The following is a 15,234-nucleotide window of genomic DNA, read 5'->3' as shown; positions in this document are numbered from 1 at the left end:
ACAGGCAAGTTAAGTGACCTGATGCTGTTGGGCTCAGTAGGATCAGCAGAGTGTGTACTTGTACAGTAGTCCTCTTTCTGGTTTGATGGAAGTGTGCCAAAGATGCATTGATGCTGACTGGCTTAAAAATTATTTTTAAATGCTGGGTTCTTTGCCCATGAAAGCCGAGTTTCTGCCTTCAAAATGCCAGGAGAAAATATCCTTTTAAGGGATAAAAATTAGGAAAAATAAAACCGATTCAATAATGTTAAAAATAGTTTTTTTCCCTCAAAAAAAGGACAGATAGCGATTGGTAACAGAAAAGAATGGGAGAAAATAGCAAAATAGATTTTAAAAAAATATTTAAGTTAACTTTGTGCTGTTCTGTATGTCTTGTATTAAGTTACTTTTGAGTATTGTGGTGTGTGAGCTATGGAATAAAAAAACTGGGTGGTTCAGGGAGACAGGAACTTTACTAGACCTCTCTGCGGTCTAAGGGTTAAAACACTTGTGTATTTAAAACCAGAGAATTGAATTTGCTATCACCTAGTCATTCGCAGTTTAAAAATTCTGTCGTGAAATCTAAATTGCAGAGGACTAGAATAAAATCTGTAACAATGAAAGGAAAGTAATAGTTTCAGTGGGAATTACTTCTTGACTTCCATAAGTAGGTATTAAATGGTTATATCTGATATGACCTAAGGAGCAAGAGTTTTATCCATGCAGTTTCCCATTAGTTTCCTGTGGCCTTGTGCCCAGTATTATAATTGGAGTTAGGCCTACAGGATTAGATACAAGGTTTTGTAAATTGAAAAAAACCTTGGGAAAATATTTTATTAAAAGAACTCAAACTGTAAGCAAATATGAATTTGAATTCATAATCTGTTCCTTGATTGCGTACATTTCAGAGACATTTGCACACAGCTGGTTTAGTGAGATGACAGAATAAATCTTAACGATTAACTCTTCAGATGTTGAATGAATAGGAATTTGGTATGGTTGTTAACACATATAATGTGACTGGAGCCTATAAATATACAAAGGTATACTCGCCACTATTGTGATCTCAACATATTGGCTACTATCAATTACTAAACGACCTAGAAAAGATGTTGCATTTTGTCTAAAATGTTTAAAAATGGCTTGAAGATTTGGCACAGATATCGCACATTTTGCAATAATGTATGATGGGCTAAATTATTAACTGGAAAAAAAAAGACATATTCTGAAAGCAGACATATTAGACATTTAGAAACTTTATGCACGATGTTGATGATGTCACTATTTTAGCTCTGCACCTGTCCCCAAGAGAAACCATATTGTCCCGAAAATTGCAGCCTCTCTGGGTGGGTACAATGTGCGCACACAACCGAAGAGGCCTCGCAAATGGCGGTTCTCTGTGCACAATGCACATGCGCCGAGAACCGGCTTTTTGGGAGAAGGACATTTGCGGGTGGAGATTTGGGCTATTTGCCGAACTCCTGCCCAGCGAATATCCTTCAAACTCTTATGCCTGGTAAAAGCAAGCATATAGCATAAGAGTTTTAAAACATAGAAAAATTAAATGTTACTAATTTTTATATTTAAAAGCCCTGTCTCTGTAGGTAAGTTTATTTTTAACACTATTAAAACATTTCAAATTTTTTTCAAAATAAGATTCCGTTTCTATTAATTAAAAAAAAAAGTGAAGTGTTTTTTAAATTTATGTTTGTGTTTTATTTGATTTTAGGAGTATTCTCTGATAGTAATGGGAGCTCCGAGCTCTGGGGACTCCAAGCTCCCATTATTATGAATGAGAATACTACATTGTGATTGGTGGCCCAGGTCCACGTGATCCCAGGATACACATACGATCCTGGAAGACATGTTCCCGTATGCTGGACTGCAAAACTAGGCCTTGGAGCGCAATTCTATGTTCCTCCGGGGCCACCAGGTATTTTCGTAAATTTATTTTGGTCAGAGGCATTCGCCCACAGAAAGCCTCTGACCGCAATTTTCCCCCATTAATTCTGGTATTACTGCATTGCCGCCTCGAGCCAATCGTGGACCTTAATCGTGATCACCAACTTTTACTGCTCCATGTTCGAAACGAGCATGCAATCCTCTTTTTCATTATTGTTTGCTTTCAGCATGGTTTTGACAAAATTCAGACCAGAATGTTTCGGAGCAGAACCATGCGCTTATCGACATACAAACCAAAAAAAGGCAACCTGGCTTTAATTATAAAAATAATTTTCTGATGCTTGAATATGAGTCTGCTGAATGTATACTAATTGACAATTCTTATTTTATAGGTAAAGTGCAGATGAAGAGCTCAGACATCCAAGTGGGAGATCTTATTATAGTCGAGAAGGTTTGTGTTTGTTGTACAGTATTTACCGCTGTGACTCATCAGGAAGTGATTGCTACTTCTGTTTCCCTAAAGTCACAGTGTACTTCCAACACCACTGATGATTGGCAAATACCTAGAAATATGACACTTTGGCAAATGATCTTGCAATGTATCAAACTTCATTGAGAAAGTGCCTATATTGATCTTGATTAATACCCAAAAGAAAAAGAAATTGACTTATTTATGTTATGCACTTTTTATGTCTAACAGCATTAATGTAATTACATCTAAAAGTCCATGGATAATTGCATCTGTATTGGCTCGACCACAGAGGATTCAGAAAGCATTGGTGGTGATGGATGGGGAAAGTTCAATAATGCATCAGATCTTTGTATATGTGTGTGTTTTTTTTTTTCCCTTTTTCTTGTCTGAATTTGTTGAACTGTTGTGGCATCCTGATGTCCCCGGTCAATTTTCTCAGTGACTAGGAGATATTTCTGTTGTAATGAGTGTATGCTGCATAAAATAATTCCGTATATATGACGTGGTTTGCTCATCAAAGTGCTAATCATATTTCACATGCCTATTGTCGGGGAATATACACAAGATATCTGTAATAAAGACCGAGAACCATTATAAAACTGAGGAAAAAAGTTAGTGGGAGGAGGATGTAAAAATGTGAAATTAGAATAAAAGTTTGCAAAATGAGGAAAATATGAAAAACATGCATCCGATAGAAAGAATATCTATCATAAGGTGCAGCACATTGTTGCACCATTGCTACAGGATGGTGAGACATGGGTCTCGTTTCCCCAGTGTTTTCTGTCAAAAGCACTCTTTAATCTTTTCCCCGCTTGTTCCTTCTAAATTGCAAATACGGTCCTACGTTTTCGTCTTCTCTCTAGCACCACTGTATTTATGTTTGCACTCATTGCAGAGTTTCCTATTCTAACTCAATCAATAACAACAAAATAACAATGGCTAGCATGTATATAGTGCCTTTTAATGTGGAAAATCTGGCCGAGGCATTTAACAGCTTAATCAGACAAAAATGAAGACTGAGCCATAGGAATACATTAGGATGGGTGACAAAAGGCATGGTCACAGAGTTGGGTTTTAAAGAGGGCCTTAAAAGGAGGGGAGGTTTAGGGTGAGAATTCCAGATCTTGGGGCCTAGACAGCTGAAGGCTTCTCCAGGACCTGAAAACTGTTGCAACTCCTTATCTACCTGAGGTTTTGCGTGCTCCTGCAATCCTCGGGCTTTTTAAGCTAATCTTGGTAACATCATCATTTTCTGATTTACTTCATCTTCTCCTAGTCTCTTCAACCTTGCTGGTGTCCTGTATTGTGAAACGTTACAAAAAAGCAGAAGCAGCTTGTTGATTCCTTGCATATTAGGAGGGAAAATTGTAGGAATGAGGTGGTTCAGTCCATTTCTCTACACCTATTACTGTAGTTGCTAGTTTGAACTGACTGTTGACGTAGATAGCATCCACTAACTACGAATTGGTGAGTTTACAAATTTAATGAATACCAGACTACTTACTGTAGCTCAATTGTAGAGTTCAGTTTTTGAAAAGTAAATTATTTTTCAAGAAGTTCGTGCTTTTAAACAATATCTTTACCCGTTTAATTTACACCGTATTCATGTTCTGTTTCGTAAAAGTAAAATAGTTTCTGTATAAATATTGCATTCACATATTTGGAAACAGGTAATGAATAATGATCATCTGTTTCCATAGTAGAAGCTGCCTCTGTCGCTGGTATTCTATCTTCTGACTTCTGACAGCACAGACACATGGTTTTTACTCAGGTTTCTTCCACTTGTTGTTGATGTTCCATTGCAAGTTTGTTCGCATGATACCGTAACCTGAGAACTGTTTTTTGGATCTTTGCCAACGTGGTAGGAGGCGATGTATGATCCTGTTTAGAATGGAATGGGTTATGTGGGACAGATGCTCAGTTTCTAAAGAATAAGCGCTTGCCGAAGAAAATGAGTGCAATTTGAAGAGCCTTTGCTCACCAGCACAATCGACGGAATGTCGACCGTGGGCGGCTGGGCACATTTTTGTGGACGGGACCTAATCCGGGCGAATTGAATCTTAAACCAGTGTAAAAGATCGTGGAAAGCACAAACATAATTGGCTTTGAGCACAACTCCGATACATTTAAATTACCTTGATCATTTGCACAGGTTCGGCTGATTCTGTCTGGATTGCGCTGTTGCTGCTGGAAGAAACGAGACGAAACTCTACCCCCTGATCTTTATCTCTTTGCTGTTTGTAGGACCTTGCTGTGCACAATTTGACTCTCACGTTTTCCTACATTACAACAGTAACTACACTTCAAAAGTATTTAATTGGCTGTGAAGCACTTTAGGATGTCCTGAGAACAGGAAAGGCACTGTGTAAATGAAGTGTTTTCTTTTACTTTTTCTTTTCTTCTCTTTCTTTCCTTCTCATTTCTTAATTTGCAGCAATGGAGATGATATGGATGGAGAAATTGCTGGAAATTTCTGTATTCCCAGGATGCCATATATATAATATAGTGCTTCATATAAATTGTATTTCCATTATATCATCCTTTAAATTCCCACCTTTTAACAGTATCTGTAGTTATAGCAACTATTGTGTTCCTAACACAGATGAGACTGCACACAGGGACGTTAAAATAACAGTGACCTTAGTCTTTATTAAGACACTCCAGAGTGAGTAACAGACTTTGGGGGCCGGCTTATATACAGTGCTCCCAAGGGATGCTGGGATCCTTTGGGACTTCAGGGGATGCACTCCCTGGTGGCGGAACATGGGAGTGCATGCTTTACAGATACACATCACTCTTTCTCCCCTCCCCCCAAAGTCAAAGTGCAAACTATTTACAAGGTGAGGCGGTCGGGAGCCTTTCTTTCCCTGGTGGATCGCCTCGGTACAAATGTCTGTTCTGGTGTGTTGGCTGTGCCCTCGCTGGGCTGGCGTGTTGGCCCTGCAGGGCTGCTGGGGGAGCCTGGCCTTGCTGGGCTGTTGGATGTGATGAGTTTGATTTCCTGGTCCGGGGTGGTGTCGTTGATCCTTTGGGTGTGTGTTGTGGGCTCGAAAGAGGTGGTGTCTGCTGTGGGTTGTTCAGGGCAGTCTGTGAACCGCAGCCTCGTTTGGTCCAGGTGCTTTCTGCAAATTTGTCCATTATTCAGTTTGACTACAAACACCCTACTCCCTTCCTTAGCTATCACCGTGCCCACGATCCATTTGGGACCATGTCCATAGTTTAGCACGTACACAGGGTCATTCAGATCAATTTCCCGTGACACAGTGGCGCGACCATTGTTTACATTTTGTTGCTGCCGCCTGCTGTCTATCTGATCATGCAGGTTGGGGTGAACCAGTGAGAGTCTGGTTTTAAGTGTCCTTTTCATGAGTAGCTCAGCCGGGGGCATCCCTGTGAGCGAGTGGGGTCTCGTGCAGTAGCTGAGCAGTACACGGGACAGGCGGGTTTGGAGTGAACCTCTGACTCGTTTAAGGCTCTGTTTGATTGTTTGTTCTGCCTGCCCATTGGAGGCTGGTTTAAACGGGGCCGAGGTGACATGTTTGATCCCATTGAGGGTCATGAATTCTTTATTCTGGTGAAACATGGCCTGTTGTCACTGACCAGTATGTCAGGCAGGCCGTGGGTGGCAAACATGGCCCTCAGGCTTTCAATGGTGGCGGTGGCGGTGCTTCCCGACATTATTTCACGCTCAATCCATTTTGAAAAAGCATCCACCATCACCAAGAACATTTTATCGAGAAACGGGCCCGCATAGTTGACATGGATCCTCGACCATGGTTTGGAGGGTCAGGACCACAAACTTATGGTGCCTCTCTGGGCGCGTTGCTCAACTAAGCACACACGCTGCATTGCCGTACACAGGAGTCTAAGTCAGAGTCGATACCAGGCCACCACACGTGGGATCTGGCTATTGCTTTCATCATTACTATACCCGGGTGTGTGCTGTGGAGATCCGAGATGAACGTCTCCCTGCCCTTTTTGGGTAGCACTACGCGGTTACCCCACAACAGGCAGTCTGCCTGAATGGATAGCTCCTTTTGCCGCTGGAATGGCTTGATTAGCTCTTGCATTTCAACAGGGATGCTGGCCCAGCTCCCATGCAGTACAATTTTTTTTTTTACTAGGGACAGCAGAGGATCTTGGCTGGTCCAAGTCCTAATCTGGCAGGCCGTGACAGGTGATTTATCATTTTCAAACGCTTCCATGACCATCAACAAGTCTGTGGGCTGCGCCACCATCAACAAGTTTGGAGGCTACGCCATTTCCACCCCGTGATGGGCAATGGTAGCTGACTGAGAGCATCCGCACAGTTCTCGGTGCCTGGCCTGTGGCGGATGGTATAGTTATAGGCTGATAGCACGAGTGCCCACCTTTGTATGCGGGCTGAGGCATTAGTAATTATCCCCTTGTTTTCAGTGAACAGGGATATGAGGGGCTTGTGATCGGTTTCCAGCTCAAATTTGAGGCCAAACAGGTACTGATGCATTTTCTTTACCCTGAACACACATGCTAATGCCTCTTTCTCAATCATGCTGTCGGCCCTCTCGGCCTTCGATAAGCTCCTGGAGGCATAGGCGACAGGTTGCAACTTCTCTGCAACGTTAGCTTTTTGTAATACACACCCGACTCCGTACGACGACGCGTCACATGCTAGCTCAAGTCTTTTACACAGGTTATACAATACAAGCAGCTTATTGGAGCATAAAATGTTTCTGGCTTTCTCAAAAGCAATTACTTTGTTTTTTTCCCCCATACCCAGTTCTCACCTTTACGCAATAACACATGTAGGGGCTCTAAGAGGGTGCTTAACTCCGTTAGGAAGTTACCTAAATAGTTGAGGAGTCCCAGGAACGACCGCAGCTCTGTGACGTTCTGTGGTCTGGGCGCGTTCCTGATCGCCTCTGTCTTGGTGTCTGTGGGCCGAATGCCGTCCACCGCGATCTTTCTCCCCAAAATCTCCACTTCTGTTGCCGTGAAGAGACTCATTTTGACCTCTTCAGCCGCAGCCCTACGCAATCCAGTCGCTAGAGGATCTCCTCCAGATTTTGTAGCTGCTCGACGGTGCCCCGACCCGTGACCAATATGTCGTCCTGAAAAACCACCATGCGTGGTACCGACTTGAGTCGGCTCTCCATGTTTCTCTGGAAGATCGCTGCAGCCAACCGAATTCCAAACTGGCATCTGTTGTAGATGAACAGTCCCTTGTGCGTGTTGATGCAGGTGAGGCCCTTCAAAGACTCCTCCAACTCCTGCGTCATGTAGGCCGAAGTCAGGTCGAGCTTGGTGAACATCTTTCCTCCTGCCAGCGTCGCAAATAGGTCGTCTGCCTTAGGTAGCGGGTATTGGTCCTGTAGCGAGCAACGATTAATAGTTACTTTATAATCGCTGCATATCCTGACCGTGCCATCACTTTTGAGTACTGGAACAATCGGGCTGGCCCACTCGCTGAATTCCACTGGGGAGATGATGCCCTCGCATTGCAGCCTGTCCAGCTCGATTTCCCCACACTCCCTCATCATGTGAGGTACCGCTCACGCCTTGTGGTGAATGGCTCGTGCCTCTGGGACCAAGTGAATCCGCACCTTCGCCCTGGAAAAGTTTCCAATGCCAGGCTCAAAAAGGGAAGGAAATTTGTTAAGAACCTGGGTACATGAGGCCTCATCAGCATGTGATAGCGCTCGGATGTCATCCCAGTTCCAGTGGATTTTGCCCAGCCAGCACCTTCCAAGCAATGTGGGGCCATCACCCGGGACAATCCAAAGTGGCAGTTCGTGCACGATGCCCTCGTAGGTGACCTTGACCATGGCGCTGCCCAAGACAGTGATAAGCTCTTTGGTGTACGTTCTCAGTTTCGTGTGGATGGGGCTCAGGGCTGGTCTGAGTGCCTTGTTGCACCACAGTCTCTCAAACATCTTTTTACTCATGATGGATTGGCTAGCGCCAATGTCCAGTTCCATGGCTACGGGTAAGCCATTCAATTTTACATTTAGCATTATAGGTGGACATTTCATCAAATGTGTGCACCCCGTGTACTTCAGCATCTGCCTCCTCTCTCTGAGGCTCCAAATTGCTTTGATCCACCATGCACCGATCTTCCTCTGCCACGTGGTGGTTAGCAGGTTTTGCAGAGCTTGCAGCTCATCTGCAAGCTCGTTGGAGGTGCCCCATTGTTCCACAGCTCTTGCAAACATACCCTTTGAAGCGGCATGAATAGGCTGAATGGAAGCCTCCACAACGCCAACAAGGTGTGAATTGCCTTGCATTCATCCTTTGTTGCGGACTCTGAGTCATCTGGGTCACCTGTGGCCTGCTGGCAGTTGCAGACTCGTGGTTTCTGCCCTGTACATTTCTGCTCACAAACACAGTTCCAGTTAATTTATGAACATTGCTAGCACTTGTGTGCTGAGAGATTTGTTTGGTGTTATCACTGGTGGACATAAACGCATGTGCTATAGCAATGGCCTTACTGAGAGTTGGTGTCTCTACAGTCAAAAGTTTTCGTAAGATGGTCTCATGGCCAATGCCCAGTACAAAAAAGTCTCTGAGCATTTGCTCCAGGTAGCCATCAAACTCACATTGTCCTGCAAGTCGCCTTAGCTCGGCGACGTAGCTCACCACTTCCTGACCTTCAGATCGCTGGCACGTGTAGAACCTAGTCATCAGCACGCTCTCCTTCAGATTAAGATGCTCCCGAACTAGTGTATACAGCTCCTCATATGACTTATCTGTGGGTTTCACTGAAGCCAGAAGATTCATGAGGCTGTCGGTCGGTGCCCTGCCGACCGTGAGGAGGACTGCTCTCCTTTTTGCAGCGCTTCCTTCTCCGTCCAGCTCGTTGGCTACAAAATACTGGTCTAGCCGTTCGCCATAAGCTTCCCAGTCCTCACCCTCCAAGAACTTCTCCAGGATGCCCTCAGTTTGCTGCATCTTTGCGTTGGATTGGTATACTCGTCGCCAGTTATTGTGTTCCTAACACAGATGAGACTGCACACAGGGAGGTTAAAGTAACAGTGACCTCAGTCTTTAATAAGACACTCCAGAGTAACAGGCCTTGGGGGTCGGCTTATATACAGTGCTCCCAAGGGATGCTGGGATCCCTTGGGACTTCAGGGGATGCACTCTCTGGTGACGGAACATGGGAGTGCATGCTTTACAGATACACAACAGCAACCACCTCCAGTATGACGATCTGCTATAGCTTTGAAATAAGATAGCCAACCTGCAATGCCTTGAATCCTGAAACTGAGGAATTATTTTGCCTACCAAAAAAACAAGAACATTTCTGCAGCCATCAATATGACATCCTAGTGCCTTTGAGTGACTGGTACATCTGATGAACTAGATGAATAAGTGATGGTCCTACAACCACTAGGAACTGGCCCACCAGGCCTTTTTCCACAAACAGAAAACAGAGAGGTAATTCATTCAATCAACCTGAACTGGATTTAAACCCAGGCCCTAGAAAGAGAGAATGTGCTAATCTAGTGCATTATCCCTACTTTTAGCTTTTTTTACATTGAGTAACTTGGGTGAAAGATCAAGGCTGCAGTCCATGGGCATTACCAGTAGCAACAACAACTTGCCTTTATATAGCACCTTTAATGTAGTAAAACATCCCAAGGCGCTTCACAGGAGTGTTTTGAGACAAAACAATTTAATTTGACACCAAGCCACTTAAAAAGAAATTGCAGCAGATTACCAAAAGCTTGGTCAAAGAGGTGGGTTTTAAGGAACGTGTTAAAGGAGGAAAGAGAGGTTTCGGGAGGGAGTTCCAGAGCTTATGTCCTAGGCAGCTGAAGGCATGGTTGAGCAGTTATAATCAGGCATGTCCAAGAGGGCAGAATTTGAGGAGCACAGATATCTGAAGAGATGGGGGGGGGTGGCGGGAGTGGAGAGGGTGTTGAGGCTGAAGGAGATTACAGAAATGGGGAGGGGCGAGGCCATGGAGGGATTTGTAAACAAGGATGAGAATTTTGAAATTGAGGTGTTGCTTAACCTGGAGCCAATGTAGGTTGGTGAGCACAGGGGTGATGGGTGAGCGGGACTTGGTGCGAATTAGGACACGAGCTGCCAAGTTTTGGATGACCTCAAATTTACGTAGGGTAGAATGTGGGAGGCCAGCCAGGAGTGCGTTGGAGTAGTCAAGGCTGGAGGTAACAAAGGCATGGATAAGGGTTTCAGCAGCAGATGAGCAGGGGCGGAGATGGGCAGTGTTACGGAGGTGGAAATGGGCGGTTTAGTTATGCTGTGGATATGTGGCCGGAAGCTCATTTCAGGGTCAGATATGACCATCTCGGTTGCGAACAGTTTGGTTCAGCCTCAGCCAGGTGCTGGGGAGAGCGGTGGATTAGGTGGCAGTTTGTGGCGGGGACCAAAGAAAATGGCTTCGGTCTTCCCAATATTTAATTGGAGAACATTTCTGCTCATCTAGTACTGGCTGTCGGACAAGCAATCTGACAATTTAGAGAAGTGATAGTGAGGTAGAACTGGGTGTCGTCAGCATACATGTGGATATGCAGCAATAATTAGATAACCTGAGGGCTGGTGACAAGGCGATGCCAAGCTTGGTTATAATGATTTTTCTATAAGAATAACATATCTGAATACTAAATAACCACATTACTTAAAAAAAACTACTGTATATAGCAGCATTGACATAGAAGCCATGCACCCATGTTCTGTATTGTTCAGTATGCAGTTGAAGAAATGCATTGTCATCTGCATACTTTCAGTTTAATAAATATACCAGACTAAAAGGGGCTCAGAACCCCTGTTGGTAGGTAAGGTTGGAGTCCAAGAAAGAGTTCTTAAAATATTTCCGTTGTATAATCCTTTAAATTTCAACCTTCTAGTGATATCTCTCATTCGAGCAACCACCTCCATGATGACAAAACATTAACTCTGTTTCTCTCTCCAAAGATGCTGCCTGACCTAAGTATTTCCAGCATTTTCTGTTTTTATTTCAGATTTCCAACATCTGCAGTATTGTGCTTTTGTTAAAATATTTGATGAGTAAAACTTCAGATTCACAAATCATTAAAAGTAGCAATGTAGGTTAACAAAGCCATACAACAAAACACTGGTTCATTTCTGGAGGAATAGAATTTAAAAGCACAGAAATTATGTTAAACTTACATAAAACCTTGGTTAAACCACAGTTGGAGCACTGTACAGTTCTGGACCCCATATTACAAAAAGGATATAGAATCACTGGTGAAAGTGTAAAATAGATTTATAAAGATAATACCAAAACTGAGGGTACAAAGACTAAACCGGCTTGGGGCTCTTTTCTCTCGAAAAGAGAAGACTGATAGAGGTCTCAAAAAAATATGAAAGGGTTTGATAGGGTAGATGTTGCCACTTGTGGGGGAGTCCAAAACTAGAGGCAATAAATGAGTCACTAATGAATCCAATAAGGAATTCAGAGAGAGCCGCCTTTATTCAGTGGTGAGAATGTGGAACTCAGTATGACATGGAGCGGTTGAGGCGAATAACATAGATGCATTTAAGGGGAAGCTAGATATGTACATTAGAGAGAAAGGAATAGAAGGATATGTTGATGGGGTTAGATGAAATAATTTGGGAGGAGTCTCGTATGCTTGTTGGGCCGAATGGTCTGTTTCTGTGCTATAAATTTTATGTAATAGCAAGTACAGTAACTCCATCTTCAGTAGAGTTGGAGCCTCGACTATTTACCCTTATTACTGTTTAATTCTGTGTTTCAGAACCAGCGCATCCCTGCTGACATGATCTTTTTGAGAACATCAGAAAAAAGTGGTAAGCAATCTTTCTTCAGTCCTTTTCGATGCTTAGAAAAACAAGCTCTCAGTAATGTTTTAGTCCGTGACTAACCGATCATTGTTTATTTACAATCAAGGCAGTGAAACTTGAGCATTATGTTTGTGGTAATATTTAACGTACATGTTGAATATTGTTACTCACCAAAAATATGTTTTTTCTAATTATGCTGTAACTTCTGAATAAATATTCTGATTGGATTTGAGTTTTGTGTTTTTGAAGTATATTGTGTATCGCAGGTGCTGAATAATTTTCTTGACGTACAGTGCAACTAAAATTTATTTAAGATTCCCCAAGTGAGATAGAATATCTAATTTATACATGTAATCATCATCATATACATGTAATATTGGTAGGTAATTAATCAAAATTTAAAAAAAAAATCAAACTAAGTAAAAATGCTTCAGCAAGGTTAATTACTGTATCGTTATCAAGTAAAGTCAGTGGGCTGGAAATTCATCAGCTTTCCGCTCGTTTACTGCCGGAAAAGTAGTTAGCACTGAAATACTCCCAAAATCATAAATTACTGCCAAAATACCGCTGATGGTAAATTCACCAGTGATTTACCAATGGTAAAAAATACCGCCTGCCCAGTTTTTTTTCAATGTTATTATAATGTCTAAGTGTGCAACGCCAAAATACCGCCAAGAAATACCACCAGTGGTAAATTCATCAATACCACCATTTTTACCACCGAACTAAAATATCACCATGAAAACTGTAGTCTTACCTGCCCGGACCCAGTGGTAACAACACCATTTTTAAAAACTGAGCAAAAGTTAATTACATTGAAGAATTTTGACAGAAGGCTGATTTTTACATAGTGAGTTTAATGAGAGCTTTATGTTAGTTCTGTTAGATTTTAAGGTTATTTGAGACTATTTTACACTAATTGAACACTTTAGAGTAAATTTAAGGATGTTTGATGACATCTGTGGTCATTTGAGGATACTTGAGGACATTTAAAATAATGGAACCTATAATATCTCTGCCAATAATGCTGGCTACTTATGCTATGCAGAACAGAGCTGGAAGAAGGTTTATTGAAGAGCATTGAGCCTTATCAAAGAGTTTGCAGACTTATAAAGAGGAGGCGGCCTTGCCCCCAACGACTTTTCAGGGAGAAGCGCTCATACCTGCACCTGTCTGAGACACAGTGCGTTAGAAGGCTGTGCTTTCGAAAAAGAGGTGCACTGAGATATGCCAGCTCATAAAGACAGACCTGCAGCCCAACAGAACTGCACTGCCTGTCGAGGTGAAGGTGACTGCGGCACTTGCCTTCTATGCCTCCGGCTCCTTTCAGGCATCAACTGGGGACATATGCTGCATCTCTCAGCAAGCTACACATCACTGCATTCGCCAGGTAACTGATGTACTGTATGCATGCCGGATGGACTTTATAAAAGACAAATGGAGTGCTCAAGCAGCGATTCTGATGCCTGGACCACTCGAGGCAACCTGCAATACCACCCTGAGCAGGTTGCTGAGTTCATTGTGGTGTGCTGCATGCTATACAACGTAGCCATCATGAGGGGACAGGAATTGCCACCGGGGACTGCAGGACCACCAGAGAGAGCGAGAGAGACACCCCCTCCCCCGCAAAAATACCACAGGGGAAGCCGTGTGGAACTTAAGCAACTGCAAATGTGTTACGTCCGCAGCTCATAAATCAACGCTTTGCTTGAACAGTGGCCGTTATGTTTCACCTTTGCCTGCCCACTTTATCGAACCATGTTGACTTTCTAAAAGTGAGACACGATGGTTAAGTTGAACAACAAGATTTATAATAAATTCTGGAAAACTTTGAAAGTAAATATAGATTTTTTTTCTCCTGAACAAATTTGTTATTAACATTTTTGAATGAAAAATAACAAATAACATTAGCAGCAACAAAAACAACCAACCAACACCCTTCACCCTGCACCAATTTTAATTTCGGTCACCAGTCCCACCGCCTCTCTTTTTCCCTCCCCCCCCCCCCCCCCCCCCCCCCCCCCCTCCCGATCCTTACCCCCAATTGCTTCCTCCTGTTACACCTACCCGCATTAGGACCAGGACGTTGTGCAGCAAGACATCGAGTGCTGCTGTTGTCGGGGGATAGACAATGGCTACGCCATGTGTGGATCCACTGGAGAAGCTCAGAGTGGAAGACCCGGCTTCTGAGTCAGAAGACTGTTCTAGCTCCCCGGGTGCTGTCGGTCTGGGTGGTATGACACTGGTGGGTGCAGCACCATAAGCTGAGACCATCAATTGCCGCATGGCATTGACCGACTGGGTGTTTTTCTGCACCGCCGCAATCATCTGCGACATGTCCTCCGATTGTCAGGCAGATTGTGCAGCGATGTTACTGGAAATTCCACCCAGGGCCTGGAGGAGCCCTTGAGCTACATCAACGCTCACCCTTGACAGTACCACCATGTCCAGGTTTTCGTCTTCCTGTCTCGGAGCATCCCAGCTGTGCCGAATCAACCTCCGTGGAGGCGGCATATGGGGTTGTACACTCTTGGTGCGTTGCTGCACACCCCTTGATCCCGCTGCCTCTGAGGCAGTGAGCCCATGAAAGGTGGATCCCTCAGAGAGTGGTGGCCGCAGCTAAAAAAAACGTGCTGACGTGTCCATCCACACCTGTCCCTCCACCAACAATTGTTCCTCCACCTCCATCCCCACTGACCCCAACAACGCGCCCTCCCCCCGCCCACAATGGATGCCCCCTCCATAGGGTCTTCGACCCAGTCACTGGACGCTTCCTCTGCCTCTTCATCCTCCTCTGTGACCCAAGTCTGCATATATGAACTGGAGGTGGTGGGATGGCGCCCATGCGACTCCTCATCTCGAAATAGAAAACAACATACGAGTGGTTAGCAGCAGGGGAGGGGGCAGAGTGACATGAGTATGGAAGGACCACCACTTACTGCATTATATGTCGTCGAGAGACACTACATGAAATTACCTTCACCCGAGTCCACAGACACGACATGACATGACATGACACATTACATTACATGACCCAAACACAGCCCGGGGATTTTGCAGGATTTACCCTCAGCTGAAGTTGTTGGATCCGCTCTGTTGTGGGCACCCAC

General features: G+C 43.9%; 1 protein-coding gene across 5 annotated transcripts in view; it reads left to right on the top strand.

Annotated features, from left to right (window-relative positions):
• The window catches only part of atp9b (ATPase phospholipid transporting 9B), a 468,699-nt gene that overhangs the window by 128,398 nt on the left and 325,067 nt on the right, over positions 1 to 15,234 (top strand). For all 5 annotated transcript variants that reach the window (XM_070888575.1, XM_070888576.1, XM_070888574.1 and 2 more), the window contains exons 6-7: positions 2,274 to 2,332; positions 12,079 to 12,130. In XM_070888575.1, the coding sequence (XP_070744676.1) occupies positions 2,274 to 2,332; positions 12,079 to 12,130 (111 nt within the window). The remainder of the gene's footprint in view (positions 1 to 2,273; positions 2,333 to 12,078; positions 12,131 to 15,234) is intronic.

Source organism: Pristiophorus japonicus, chromosome 1 (assembly GCF_044704955.1).
Source record: "Pristiophorus japonicus isolate sPriJap1 chromosome 1, sPriJap1.hap1, whole genome shotgun sequence".
Taxonomy (NCBI): domain Eukaryota; kingdom Metazoa; phylum Chordata; class Chondrichthyes; family Pristiophoridae; genus Pristiophorus; species Pristiophorus japonicus.
The sequence above is the reverse complement of the archived record's forward strand: the minus strand, read 5'-3'. Positions and strand labels throughout refer to the sequence as shown.